This window comes from Mesoplodon mirus (assembly GCF_964341445.2).
Source record: "Mesoplodon mirus genome assembly, chromosome: 4".
In the NCBI taxonomy this organism is placed as follows: Eukaryota; Metazoa; Chordata; class Mammalia; order Artiodactyla; family Ziphiidae; genus Mesoplodon; species Mesoplodon mirus.
The window spans coordinates 162,249,741-162,264,652 of NC_138979.1; the positions used below are offsets into that span (position 1 = coordinate 162,249,741).

General features: G+C 48.1%; 1 protein-coding gene across 1 annotated transcript; it reads right to left on the reverse strand.

The window, feature by feature from the left end:
* Nucleotides 1-13,644: 13,644 nt before the first annotated feature.
* LOC309802097 (small ribosomal subunit protein uS10-like) lies at nucleotides 13,645-14,072 on the reverse strand (the record flags this gene model as incomplete). The annotated part of the gene is made up of 1 exon (XM_082617359.1): nucleotides 13,645-14,072. The coding sequence occupies exon 1, from the start codon at nucleotides 14,002-14,004 to the stop codon at nucleotides 13,645-13,647; it is 360 nt and encodes a 119-aa protein (XP_082473485.1). The 5' UTR covers nucleotides 14,005-14,072.
* Nucleotides 14,073-14,912: the final 840 nt, after the last annotated feature.

Here is a 14,912-nt window from a genome sequence, read left to right on the forward strand (position 1 = left end):
AGGTGCTAAATAAATGGTAGCTATTATAATGCAAATTGTGTCAGGCAGGATTCTTGGTTGCAAGCAACAGAATTGGCTCTGGCTCTCTTATGGGTAAAAGGAAATTTTCTAAAGGGATATCAGGGGCTCACAAACTTGTTAGGAGACAGGAGAGCCAGGCTTGGGAATGTCAGGAACCAAGGGCAGGGGACTGTTTTTAAGGACTGTGCAGCCAGTTCCTGCTCAGGTGGCCTTGGCTGTTGTTCCTGGCTGGTCCGTGCCCTGCAGTAACTGCTGAGATAAATATGGCCTCCAACTGTCCCACATCCTTGAATCACTCCAGGGAGAGAGTGTCCAATTGGTCCATTTGAACGCATGTTCTTGCCCACCTTTGGGGATGGGCCAAAAGAGTCAGGATTGAGCTTCCTTAATGATAGGCAGGCCCTCCCTACCCGCAAGATGTCACCACATGGACAATTCCCCATTATGATGATGCCTCTTTCCCAAGAAGGCATCTAGTGGGGATTTCCCATATTGGAGTGGTAACAGGAAGGGGGATTCTATGCTGGACAGCCAACGAAATGATGAATCCCATATTTAGGTCAGTTCTGAGGAATGGAAGATGTTCACATTTATTGCCAGGAGTCCTCATCACTTGGTAAACCAAGCCTTAAAAATGCAGGAGCCTGTTAAGCCACATCTTCTCTTAAATTAATGGAGGGACAAAGACCCTCAGACAGAACAGGGCACAATGCCTCAGTCTTTTCCACTTTGGTATTTGGAGAAACATTTATTCATTGTTGTTTTAAAAATGCAGAATCACCTGAAGAGATACGATTTTAGTTCTGGCAGAGCTGCCTGCCAACTTCCAGAGGATTTATTCCTCACATTAATGACTGTTAGCATAGCAGAGTGAAATGTGCCTGAGAAACTGTGAAAAAGGTAACAAACATGGTGGTGATCAAGGCTGATGGGAGGATGCTCTTGGGGAGAGTTGAGGTTTTGATTTATATCAAAACCTTTGATATAAACCACATCAAAACCTTTTGATTTGGTTTAGCTTTAGTATCAAGGAGTCACAAACACTGCCGTTGCAAGCCACATTGTCACCTGACACTAACCATGGGGGTAGATTCCAGAAGGACTCAAGACTAAGTTTTTGGAGGGATACAGATGCCAAGAAGAATGCATTATACATTCTATGGTGGGGTGACAATCTGGTAGGGTTGGGGATAAGTGTAGGGTGAACAGTGGGTTCTCAGTTCCTAAAGAAAGAATGTCAGCCTTGTAGGGCAGGAGAAGGAAGATGCTAATATTAGTCGGGCATCATTCCTGGCACTTGACCTCTGTCAACTCGTTTAACCCTCACCACAACTGAGTGTGGTAGGTATTATTATTCCCATTTACATATGAAGAAACTGAGGCTCAGAGGGGCCATCTAAACTGCAGTATGGTGTTATTCAGATGGACTCATGTATGGCTAGAAGTCTTTTTGTTTTTTGTTTTGTTTGTTTGTTTGTTTGCGGTACACAGGCCTCTCACTGTTGTGGCCTCTCCCGTTGCGGGACACAGGCTCCGGACACGCAGGCCCAGCCATGGCTCAAGGGCCCAGCTGCTCCACGGCATGTGGGATCTTCCCGGACCGGGGCACGAACCCGCGTCCCCTGCATCAGCAGGCGGACTCTCAACCACTGCGCCACCAGGGAAGCCCTGGCTAGAAGTTTTAAAGGAAGTCCTAGAACACTGTCACACATTTTAGATCTGGAATCAGTGGGAGGGAAGGATATTCAAAACTGCCACATCAGCCAAACGATAAGAGGCCCTTGTCACCTCTGCGTTTTGATGACTCTTCATGGTCTTTAACATGTCCTAGCTGCCCTCAGCTCTCAGGTTCTCAAGGCAGATCTTTCCTGATGGCACGAGAGGGCACGGAGCCTCCTCCTGCCACAGTGTGGATGCTCCTATGCAGAGGGTCCAGCTGCTGCTTGTCAAGGAAAGGAGAAGAGGGAGGAGGGAGGACAGGTGAGCGCTGCTAGGTCCTCAAGCCACGAGGCCCCTTTCTCTGTGCAAACAGCCACGGCAGAGCCACAGAGAGGCCGGGGTTCGTTGGTGGCCCAGGCTGAACTCCTGTCACCTTGGAATGGGTCTGTGAGCAGAAGGGGCTGATCCCTTCACCCCTACTTCCCATGTTTTGTGTGTTCTGAAGAGCCACCCTATCCCAAGGCTAGGACACCCCCAACTAACCAGAGCACGACCGTGATTATTTGGCTAGTAACCACCTCCTCTACTGAACTTCCTCAAGCCTGCCTCACTGAAGGTATCCAAACACCTCACCCATTCCTCATCCCACAAATATTTACGAAGCACCTGCTATGTGCCAGGTACTATGTGGTCCCCATGGGTTTGGCAAGGAGTCCCTGCCCTCAGGAGTCTTACAGTATAGTGGGAAAGGCAAACCATTCTCTTCCATAGCTCCCCCACCCCCAAAGCATCCCTGCTATTTTCTCTCACCCACCTCCCACCCCAGGGCCTACAGTCCCTGGGTCCTCCCCGCAGCCAGACAACACGATGACAAATGCTGGGCTGCTCATTAAAGACTCCATTGAGAGCTGGTCACCATGTGCAGAAAGCAGCAGTGTTAATCCTGAACCTGACCCGGGGAGCACTGCCTATTGTCAGCGTTGTTTTGACAGCCCTTGACAGCAGGTGTCTGTCAGCCCTCCATTCCTCCCTCCCCCATCCCACCCCCAACACATACACACACAGCCTCCAAGTGTCACTTCAGTTTGGAAAGCATGGAAGGAGCAAGGTGGAGAGAAGATCCAGGTGTCATGCGGCCTGTTGACCAGCGATGGGGGGCAGGTGTGGCCAGAGGACACATGGAGCTGTGCTGAAACACCCCACGAGTGTGATGCAGCCCCTGCCCTCGAGGATGAAAGGAGTGGGGGTCACGGGTCCCTCAGCTGCAACACTTCTCTCTGCCTATGCCTTTGAAGAGGACTGTTTTCTTCCGAGGACCCACCATCAGAGTATGCCTTCTCAGTGTCTCACCCAGTGGAAAGAATTGCTCCGGCTGTAGGGTCTGGGTGATGAGAGGAAGGGAATGTCCTGGTTAAGGGTGGTGTGGGCTGCCAGAGATTGATTTCAAGGGAAGAGAAACAGGGTGAGTATAGGGTAGTGAGTTAAAGCTTTGGGGTCAGACGCACTTGGAACTCAAATCCCAAATATGATCCAGCAATTCCATTCCTAGGTGTCTACCCAAGAGAAATGAAAACACCTGTCCACACAAAGACATGTATGCAAATGTCCATAGCAGCATTATTCGTAATAGCCAAAAAGTGGAAACAATCCAACTGTCCATCAACTGAAGAATGGATAAATATAATCTGACGTATCTATACAGTGGACTACAATTCAGTGATACACAGGAGTAGAGTGTTGACACGTGCTACAACATGGATGAACCTGAAAGCATTAGCTACACGAAAGAAGCCAGATGCAAAAGCTCCTAAGTTGTATGATTTCATTTATAACAAAAGTCCAGAAAAGGCAAATATCTGGATACAGAAAGAAGATGAGTGGTTGCCTGGGGCTGGAGACAGGGGGTGGGGTGTGAACAGGGAGTAACTGCAAATGGGGACAAAGGTGATCTTTTTAAGGAGGTGGAAATGTTCTAAAACTAAGTAGTGAGGGTTGCACAGCTTTGTAAACTTACTAGAAGTCCCTTGGAGTACTTTTAGAACTGTTATTTGGGGAACTCTTTGGCCCTGTTTGATGGATCCCCTTAGTCTGCTATTTTTCAGAGGCTCCAAAGCTGTCCTCCTCTTCAGGCCTGAGTACTGGTTAGCAACTTCATTTTCATAAGAGAATGTTAAACCCATCTCCCACCTGGCTCATTTTCAAAGCATATGTTTCAGCATTTCACTGGAAACACAATATCTGCATTATAAATTCTTGATAAGGAATATAACTTTAAAGATTTAACTCTTATAAAAAATTTGATTTCAGGGGCTTCCCTGGTGGCGCAGTGTTTAAGAATCTGCCTGCCAATGCAGGGGACACGGGTTCGAGCCCTGGTCTGGGAAGATCCCACATGCCACAGAGCAACTAAGCCTGTGCGCCACAACTACTGAGCCTGCGCTCTAGAGCCGCAAGCCACACTACTGAGCCAGCATGTTGCAACTACTGAAGCCCGCGCACCTAGGGCCCGTGCTCCGCAACAAGAGAAGCCATCGCAATGAGAAGCCTGCACACAGCAACAAAGAGTAGCCCCCGCTCGCCGCAACTAGAGAAAAGACCATGTGCAGCAACAAAGACCCAACACAGCCAAAAATAAAATAAATTAATTAAAAATATTTTTGATTTCAAAGTGTAATTCACATGGAGACTGTTTAGAGCACTTACAGTGTAATTGTTTCTCCAGATACTCCAGACTGCAACCCTGGGTCGAGCCAGAGCTACCCAAGAACCGTATGGCTACTTCAACTGCATGGCTTTGGCTCCCCTGTACAACCACCTCTTGGGAGTACGCCACTGGTTTTTACTGAAGTGTGCTATAAAAAGCCATTGTATTAGTCAGGATATTCCAGGCCATTATGCAACAACAAATAAACCCTGAATCCTCAGGGGTTTAACGCAACAAAGGTTGACTTTTTGTTCACCTTGCAGTCTGATGTGGGTCAGGTGGTCCTCTCCCAAAGAGACTCAGGAATCTAAGCTGCTTCCACCTGACTCCTCAGCTGTCTCTGATTTCTTTTCTCTCATTCTTGAGGATGAAGCAGCTGAACGGAAGGGAACCAGTGAGCAGAATTCATTGATACTTACATTCTCTTCCCTGAAAATTCAGCTACATGATCCCAAACTAAAAGGGGTTCTGGAAAATGTCATCTCCCTGAGTGCCCCTGAAGAGAAAACAGGCTGGTGAACCCACGGCCTTGTCTCTGCCACATCGGTTGTAGGAAAAACACAAGCTTATTTGTTATAAGAAGGCTGTTGAGATTAAGTACAGTGGATGGAAACACATGCATTTATTACCATTCCTTCCCCAAACCCAGCTAAAAGTATAGTAAATGGATTTTCGAAAGGCATGAACCCATGAGGATAAAGAGAACGAGAAGGAGATGACAGCAATTAAATTTTGGAAGTCGGAAAACGAATAAACAAGTGGGTACCGGCCACTTCCGGGAAAGCTGAAGCCTAAGTCAGGACGGGGTGGAGGTAGGGTGAGGTGAGAGAGGAGCCCGGAGGCAGGCTAAGCCCAATCCCAGAAAGGCTTAGGTGTCAGAGGTACCAGATAGTTTTTGGAAAGTGAGGGGATAGATAGTACCAAAAACAGAGGGACTGGTTTAAATTTGTAAAAGGAGCCTTTAGACCACCCCCTACCCTCCTCCACACGTGGACAACTGATATTTCTATCCCACTCCAGCAAAAGAAGAGAGGTTTATTTTCTAGAGAAACTGAGCCAGAAAGACCCTGGACTTGTGCTTATGGACACCCCTGAGGACAGGGATCCCCTGTAGACAACAGGAGCTTTAAGTGTAAGTCTGCACACTGAGGGTTAACCCCCTATAGCCCTTCCCCATCCGGCTCCCAGAACTCAAGCAGTCAGATTTATGATATAACCCAACTGGAGAGTGGCAGAGTCCTCTCTGAGGAAACCCATGAAACCAAGAGAAAAGACCTACAGGAGCTTGCTATTTCTTTATGGCAAGGTGCCCTCCCCCAGACCTTAGTTGTGCTTTTGTCGAACAGCCCAGGAACACCACCTTAGGAACATTGTGAATGTTCTAATGAAGGAAACTTCCTCCTTTGCTTTGCCTCTAGGAAACTTAACTCCACATCTTCTGTCCAGCTCAAGAAGTTGTGTGGAATGTCCTGGTATATATTTCTGGGCACTAAATTTATACCTGACTTTATGATGCCACCTTATTTTAATTTCAGTCTGATTTCCATCCATTGATCCAGTCACTCACTCGTTCAACAAACATAAGTGGACTGAATGCACTTTGTGTGCCAGACAGTAGGCTCAGTGTTGGGGCCCACGGACTTGCTCCCTTGGACTTTACACGCTGGCATCATGTGCATTTTGGTAGGTATTCTCAAATTTATTCTGGAAGTATATACAAGTGTACGATTGATATAAACAGATACATATGCCAAGAATAGAGCTGATTATCCCACTGTGATGCTGGAGAATTTGCTTCATTGCAGGGGCTAAATTCCAGTGATGTCTCAGTACATCCGCCACTATGGATGGTTAGGCATGGTGTAGGGGTGAGGGTTCTGGGAAATGTGTAACTTCTCCTGGAGGAACCCCATACCTTGAGGAATTTAACTAGGAGAGAGACAAAGGAATGAGCTTGTATTCTTACCTCTCAGGTATCTCTCTAAAGAGTCTTTACTCTGAATTTATGCTCCCAGGTGCCTGAGTAACCCTGCAAGACAACAGTGTTACGGAAAATCGCCAGCCAGTTTCGGGAACGCCAGCTTGGGTCTGATTACTGCTTCTCTCAAAGGCTGATTATTGCTATGAATGGGGGTCTCACTGCCCAGATCCACCCCCTGCCCCACCACCCCTTGTTGGCTGAGTGAGGCTGGGGTGTGCGGAACACAGGTGACCTGCCTCTGGGATGTACGTACTCCGTCCAGGTGGGTCTGAGGATCTGGCTCACCTCCAGGCAATGTTAGCAGGGCGGCCCCCCATGCATATACACATCACGCACAGGCTCACATGTGTGCACACCCTACAGGGAGGTTAATAGGGATTTACAGCCCTCGTTACCATTTGCTTTCATAAATAAATATATTAAATAGGTAAGCCAAATTTATTTCTGGCAACAGCTTGCTGGCTACACCTCCCCCGCTTATTCCCAGTTCCCACTGTAACCCCAGCCTCTTCCACCCCATCCCCAGGCATGATTTTCTCTCTTAAAATTTTATTTTTAATTTGTCGTGATGAATGAGTGACACCTCTGACAGCCGATTCGCGGAGATTAATAGAAACGACACAATATTTACGTCGGCGCTACGAACAATTATCCTGCCATCTATCTCTGAGATTATCTTCCTGATTGAAAACTACTCATCCATGTAATCGGAATTATTTGGAATTAGAAGGGAATTTATAGCCCCCCTGGAGCACACTCTTTCCCCTCGAATCAACACCTCGGGCTTCATCATTCTCTTGTCCTTCCTCTGGGGCTTTGGCCTTCTCTTCTGTCTTGCTGATGAGCAGGGGAAACTCTCCTCTCTTCCAGGAGGGCCGCTTGTCAGGGCAGTGGGCATCTCTCTGGCCTGGCACGGTGACTGTGTGATGAGGAGTCTGGATGTAGTGGTTGGTGGGAGAGAACGTCCAAGTGATGTTGGAAGAATCAGGGGTCAGCAAGGGTGGCTTGTGAGCTCAAGATAGATGAACACAATCTGAAGAAAGAGGCTAATATGAGAGTGGAGAAGAAAGGTGACTTTGGGAAGCACGTGGAATCAGGTTGGACCAGCTGAGAAATCTAAAGGAGCAGGATAGGATCTAAGAATGATGCTGAGATTGGTGGTGTGCACGACCAAGGAGGCTGAGTCAGGTGGTCTGGAGCAGGACCCTATTAAGAGCCACATTTGGGTTGCAGGGGTTGGAGAGGGGAGGCTGCATAACAGCTTGTGCAGATCTGGGGAGGCCATGGAGTGGGATTCAAAGTATGAAAGAATGGGGCTTCCCTGGTGGCGCAGTGGTTGAGAGTCCGCCTGCCGATGCAGGGGACGTGGGTTCATGCCCCGGTCCGGGAAGATCCCACATGCCGCGGAGCAGCTGGGCCCATGAACCATGGCCGCTGGGCCTGCGCGTCCGGAGCCTGTGCTCCGCAATGGGAGAGGCCACAACAGTGAGAGGCCCGTGTACCGCAAAAAAAAAAAAAAAAAAAAAGTATGAAAGAATGGTAATGCTATGAGTATGTTCTTTGTTCTCTGCCTGGTCCCTGTCTGCTAGCCCAGTGGATACTGAATCAGACAGACCTTGATTCTGACTCCTCACTCTGCCACTTTGGAGCTGTGTGACCCCAGGCAAGTTTCTTAACCTCTCTGAGCTTCAATTTTCAATCTCTAAATCCCCAATTTACAAACCTCCCTGTAGGAGTGTACACAATCTGTACATTGAGGGTAGTAACAGTACCTACTTCACAGGGGTGTTATGAAGATTAAATGAGATAATGCATGCAGGGTGCTTTGCACAGTTCCTTGTATGTAGGAAAGGCCCAATAAATGCAGGTGCCACAGAGGAGATAAACCTTTGTCTCCCTTTAGGAGACAAAGACCTGGGCTCCGGGATTGGCCCTGTTTGCCAAGTTCCTTTCCCCCCCCACCTTGGCATCCTCATCCTGCTAACACGTCGACCTGCAGCCCCCTCCTCCCCTCCCCCCCTGTAGTACTGGACTGGCACCTGCAGCTGCAGAAAGCAGGCAGGTGCTCGGTTTGACGGGTGCATGCTAGGATTTCAGAACCACTTTCTGGTATTTCTCCTGTCCTCTAATGCTTCTAACTGCTAATGTGTATTGGACACATATTAGCATATTCTAAGTACTTTACCTGCATTTCATCAATAGAACATCACCATAAACGATGTGCTAGTAATTAGTAACATTCTCATTTTACAGATAAGGAAACTGAGGACCTGGGAGGTTAGATAATTTGCCAAAGTCACATGGCTAATGTGGTGGGCAGCCTCTAAGATGCCCTCACTGGTCTCTACCTCTGGCATTCACACCCATGTGTCATCCTCTGCCCTTGGGGAAGGCTGGACCTAGTGGCTTGCTTCTAGTGAACAGAGTATGACAAAAGTGATGGGATGACACTTTAGAGATTAGGTTCCAGGAGACTGGGACAACTGTCTTGCCCAGTCTCTCTCTTCCTAGCATTTCTCAGGTCACTTGCTCTGGAGAAGCAAGCTGCCGGGTGGTGAGCTCCTGTATGGAGAAGCTTCAGGGAGCTGAGGGCAGCCTCTGATCAACAGCCCATGAGGAACCAAAACCTGCCAACAACGCTGGGAGTGAGTTTGAAGGTGAATCATTCTCCAGTGGGACCTTAAGGTGACTGCAGCACCTGGTTGGACACATCTTGATTGTGCCTTGTGGGAGACGCTGAGTCAGAGGGCCTAGACCCCGACTCACAAAACCAATCAGCTACTGAGTCTGAGGAGAATTTGTTACACAGCAGTAGATAACCCATACAACTTGTAATAGACAAGCCAGGATTCGGACCTAGGCTGCTGGACTCTAGAGCCTGTGCTCTTGACCACTTCACTCCCTGGCACCTGAGGAGCACTTTAGGGCTGAGCCACTCAGTTCTTCAGTCCTGTCTGAGACAGGCAAGCGAGCTCAGATGGCTTCTCATGTTGTCACAGATTCATACTGAGCTTAAAATAATGTCCTGGTCAGAAGTGACTCGCAGACACCACCTGAACAATGTTTCTTCTTCCTTAGGACTAATTTAGCCCTGTCAAGGGAAAGAGGAGAAATACATATCCTTTAGGTCTAGAGGAGCTTTATTCTTTAGGTGGCTGGTAGGAGAGGAAAGAGCTGTGGCCTTTGTAAAAAAAAAAAAGGGGGGGGGTGTCAGGGGGCCCTGGACAGGTGAGAAGAATCTCTGATAGGGTCCTCAAGAATGCTTCCAAGCCAAGGAGGCCTCCTGTGGTAAATAACAAGAGTTCAAAGGCTGGCAGGACTTGTCTTCAACAGGAAAACAATCCGGCTTTTACCTCACTCGCATTGGAGCCCAAGCTCATTTGACAGAAATGAGCTCATCACCACCGTGTCTTCCCTTCATGGACTCCCATCCACACCCAAGTCCCCCTTCCACTGCCTGTGTCCAGCGTGTGTCCTAGAGACATAACAGGACTGAGCAGAAGAGACCAGGGAGGAAACATATGTGAAATGATGTGTACGGTTACCCTTTCTTAGGAACCACTTCGGATGCAAATAGACGATTCTGCAGAGGACCAGGGCAGGGCCCAGAGACAGAAGCTGAGCCTTATTTAAAAATGACAGTAGATGTCTGTATTTGTTTGGCAGTGTGGATTGCGGGGGCAGGGGGCACTGCAGTGAGGTGCGTGCTATTCTGGTGGGGCCTGGGAGCAGAACAGACGGGGCCATTGGAGTCTCAGCCACCCCGAGCTGAGGGGCGTGATCCCTCCTATCCTTGGGCAGCAGCCGGTGCTGGAGGAAAATCAACCCAAAGCAAGTCCTCAGAGAGCAAGCAGCCTCTTCATGAGAGGGGCCATGGGGGGCAGGCGGGAGAGTCATCAGGGTAACCAGCCTTAATAAAGGTAGAAGATGAAATGGGAGAGGGCTGGCTGGAGCAGGGGGAGTCGGAGGGAAGGAAATGGTTGCTGGAGAAACAGATGCAATTGAACAAGACTCGTGGAGATGGATTTCCCTGCCTTGGTCCAAACTCAAATCCCCGTGCTCAGATTAATTAGCAAGGAAATATTTTCCTGTCTGCAGAAACAGGCTGCTGGATTGCCAGTGGGACATGAGGGTGGGCAGTCTATCAACTAACTACTAATTAGGTTACTTCCCACTGCTGTTGACATGTTCCTGGGCCAAAATAAAGGAGGGGGGAGGAGGGTATAGGAACAGAGACAGAGAGAGAGGTGCAGGCCAGGATCCTCTCTGCTCATTGTGCAAAACTGTTGGCTGGAATTAGGAAGGAGACCTGGGTCCAAATCCCAAAGGGGAGATGACAGAAGACAGCCATGTTCTGATTAGCGGACAGCCCTTGGCGGAGAGCTACCCTTGTGCTTGTATTGCCTGGCTTTCTACAAAAGCTCTGAAAACATGCACAGTAGGGAAGCCCTGGGTGGGAATTTGAATGATGATAATAATGACAATGGGTGCTTTTTGAAGTATCGGTAGCACTTCATTCGTTCATTTATTCAACAAGTATGAGATAGGGGTGTGGGGGGTGCACAGAGAATGGGAGATTAACATTCATTTGCCTCATTGTTTCTCATAACTAGGGAGAAGGTATTTTAGCCCCCCCTTTTTTTTTTTTTTTTGCGGTATGCGGGCCTCTCACTGTTGTGGCCTCTCCCGTTGCGGAGCACAGGCTCCGGACGCACAGGCCCAGCGGCCATGGCTCACGGGCCCAGCCGCTCCGCGGCATATGGGATCCTCCCGGACCGGGGCACGAACCCGTATCCCCTGCATCGGCAGGCGGACTCTCAACCACTGCGCCACCAGGGAGGCCCTAGCCCCTTTTTATACATAAGGAAATTGGGGCTCAGAGAGGTTAAATAACTTGCCCATAGTCACACAGCAAGGAAGAAGTAGTGAAACTGAATTTTGCACCCAAGGTGGTCCTGATTCCAGCCCTGCCTACCCTTAATCACTGCTCAGTGGATAATGCACAGTCAACAAATATATTGTCTTCTTTTGTCTGCCTGAGTTCCCCAATTCTACCCTAAAGTTCTCAAGGCATATTCTTCAGTATGTCACATGCAGGAACTTTAAATATCCTGCAGGAGGCGCACCACCATATTTCCCAAGGTCTGAGCCATCATTTAGTTCCCGATGTTAGAGAACCAAACAGGGAGGTTGGGCAGCGCCATCATGTCATCTACGTTGTGCACGTGTGGAGTTTGCCTATTTGCTTCCAATCTCTCACTGCAGATGCGGCAGTGAGTGAATCAGCTGTGGTGCGAAGTAGCTCATGGCCATGCCCTCTCCTGGGCCGGTCCATCCTCCACCCTCCACCCTTTCCTTGTGAGCAGAGTTGGACCACAGGATATCCCTCTGCTCTCTGGGTGAACCTCCTGCCTGGTGAGTCCTGTTCTGCCCTGTTGTTTCTTTCTTTCTTTCCTGGAAGCTCCTCCTGCTATTAAAGTAGCTCTTTGTAGCCTGTGCACTAGAGAGCAAGTTTCTTGAGGCCAAAGATTATGTCACGTTCACCTTTGGGTTCCCTGAACTTAATATTGTACCAGGGACCTTGTGATGAGTGTTCCATGAATGTTTGCTGAATGAGGGAGTAAATGCCTGAAGGACTCTGTTTGGCTCACGTCTGGCCTGCCTCTAAATGTTTCCCTAATTTTTACTATTGCACCAGACACCAGTACTGGGGTGTCTAAGTATTCTCTGCTAACTAAGTAGGGCACAAAGATGACAGTGCCCCCCAGATGCCATTTTACCCTGTGTGCATGCAAGTTCCCTCTTAACATTGAAAGAGTGGGGACTTTGTACAGAGGAGTTGCTACTGCTATGGACGGTGACTGGAGTTCAGGTACTGCTGTTCTCCCTCTTAGGCCTTTGAAAGGCAGATCCAGACCTGAGGGCCTGGGCATGGGGAGGCTGACGGATGGGGTAGGGAGATACATCAGAGTGGCCGGGAATGAAATAGTGTCCAGGAAACCTGCTTCCTCGGAGCGAGCCCTGTGCGAGCAGAAGGAATCTATCCACAGAGGGGTGAGATAGCAGAGCAAGTGGGTTACCTAAAAATAGCAGCGCTGGTTTCCCACGCTTAGAGATGGGCCCTCTGTCATTCGTCTTGACTGGTTTGTGCAAGTTTGCTTATTTATTGAGAGTTAGAGAAAAGGACCAAATCATTCACCTGCAGGTGGAAATCTGCAAGCCCTTCTGCAATGAGCAACTAGACAGGGCAGCTAGCTACGCAAGAGGCTCCTGAAACCCAGAGGCCTGGGGTTTGTTGGGGGGAGGCAGCCAGGCCTAGGAGCCCCCCTTCAGCTGCTTCCTGCCTTTATGGCACAGTTGATGGTGGGCAGAACCTCACTCCAGCCACGGGAGACTTCTGTGGAAGAGGCATGTTTATACACACAAGTGCCCATAGATCTGTACGAATGTGTATCTCTCTGAGGGAGTTAATGAGCTACTGTGCATAAATCACCTAGCCCAGCACCAGGCACCCAGAGTAGGTGCTTAATAAACGTTAACTAAGGAGTCAATTAGGTGGGAGTGAAATCAGGACAGGAGGAGGCAGGAAGCGAGAGATATAATATAAAATAGCCATAGTGTTTTTGAAGACAAGGGATGGATTTTTGGAGTCAGGAAGCCATAGGCTCAGATCCTAACTCTGCTGTTTGCTAACACTGTAACCTCAGGCAAGTTACTTCACCTCTCAGAATCACAGTCCTTATCTATAAATTTTTTAAAATGGGGATAATAATACCTATCTCATAAGATTGTTGGGATTATTAAGTGAAATTATAGAGAGAGAGTACCTGGACAAGGCTGAGTTCAGTAAATCAGAGCTATTTTTCTTTTTATTATCATTTGTTATGAATAGCATCAACAATGAGGACCCTCCGATTAGTAACAGTTAGAATATTACTTTAAAAAAGAACTCAGGGCTTCCCTGGTGGCGCAGTGGTTGGGAGTCTGCCTGCCGATGAAGGGGACACGGGTTCGTGCCCCAGTCCGGGAAGATCCCACATGCTGCGGAGCTGCTGGGCCCGTGAGCCATGGCCGCTGAGCCTGCGCATCCGGAGCCTGTGCTCCGCAACGGGAGAGGCCACAACAGTGAGAGGTCTGCGTACCACAAAAAAAAAAAAAAAAAAAGAAAAAGAACTCAAATTAAAGATGCCAATATTCCCCAAATCGATGAAATCCCAATCAAAATACCAGTAGGCTTTTTTTTTAAACAACTGATTATCAATTTATTAGAAACATTGATTTAAGCCTCTGCAGTGGTGACTTCAACCTCAACTCCTGGCTCAGTACTGATGGAAGTGATGTGCTTGACAATCTCAGAAGGACAGTGCAGGTCAATGAGTCGCTTGTGGATCTTCATCTGGAAACGATCCCAAGTCTTAGAACCTTCACCACAAGGAGCTTCCCTTGTAGTTATTCTCAGAGTCTTGGTAGGCCTCGGAACCTGTCCTTTCATTTTGAGATTCTTTTCCTTCGCACTTCTGATCAGGTCAGCACAGACCTTCTCCAAAGACTGCATGCTGCGGCTGGTGAGGGTGATTCTAATGCTGTGAATCGCCACCTTGGGCTCCACAGGAGTCTTTCTGGTATCTTTAAAAGCCATGGCTGTGGCGCGGCTTCCTGACCGACTTGTTCCTGAGCCAGAGCGAACAGCGGTGAGTCACGAGCAGGAGCGGGTGGCCCGAGGCTCCGCTGCAGGGACCGCGTCTTCCTCCAAGAGCCAGGAGGCTTTTTAAAAATAGAAATTGACACACATATTCTAAAATTTATATGGAAATGCAAAGGCCTCATAATAAACCAAAACATTTTTTAAAAGAAAAACGTTGGAAGAGCTATACTACCAGATTTTAAGACATAAAAGCTACAGCAGTAAATATTGGCGTAAGGATAGGCGTATTGATGAATGAAGCAGAATGGAGAGTACAAATGTAGACCTACAGATATTTTTAGTTGCTTTTCTACATAGGTGCCAACGTTTTCAATGTGGAAAGGAAAATATTTTCAACAGATGGTGCTGGAATGGCTGGATATCCATTTGGAAAAAACAAAACAAAACAAAAACCTCAATTCTTCTTACCTCACACCACATACAGAAATTTATTCAAAATGGACTATAGATTTGTGATGGCTCATTTTACGTGTCAACTTGGCTGAGCCATGGGATGCCCAGATATTTGGTCAAGCAGTATTCTGCATGTTTCTATGAGGATGTTTTTGGATGTGATTAACATTTAAATCAACAGATTGAGTGAAGTAGATTACCCTCCCTAATGTTGGTGGGCCTCATCCAATCAGTTGAAGGCCTGAATAGAACAAAAAAGCTGACTCTGTCTTGCGTAAGAAAGGATTCCTCCTGCTTTCCTGCCTTTGAGCTGGGACAATGACTTTTTCCTGCCTTCGGACTTGAAATGAAACATCAGCTCTTCCTGGGTCTCTAGCTTGTCAACTCTGCAGATCTTAGGACTTGTCAGCTTCCATAATCCCATGAGCCAATTCCTTGTAATAAATCTC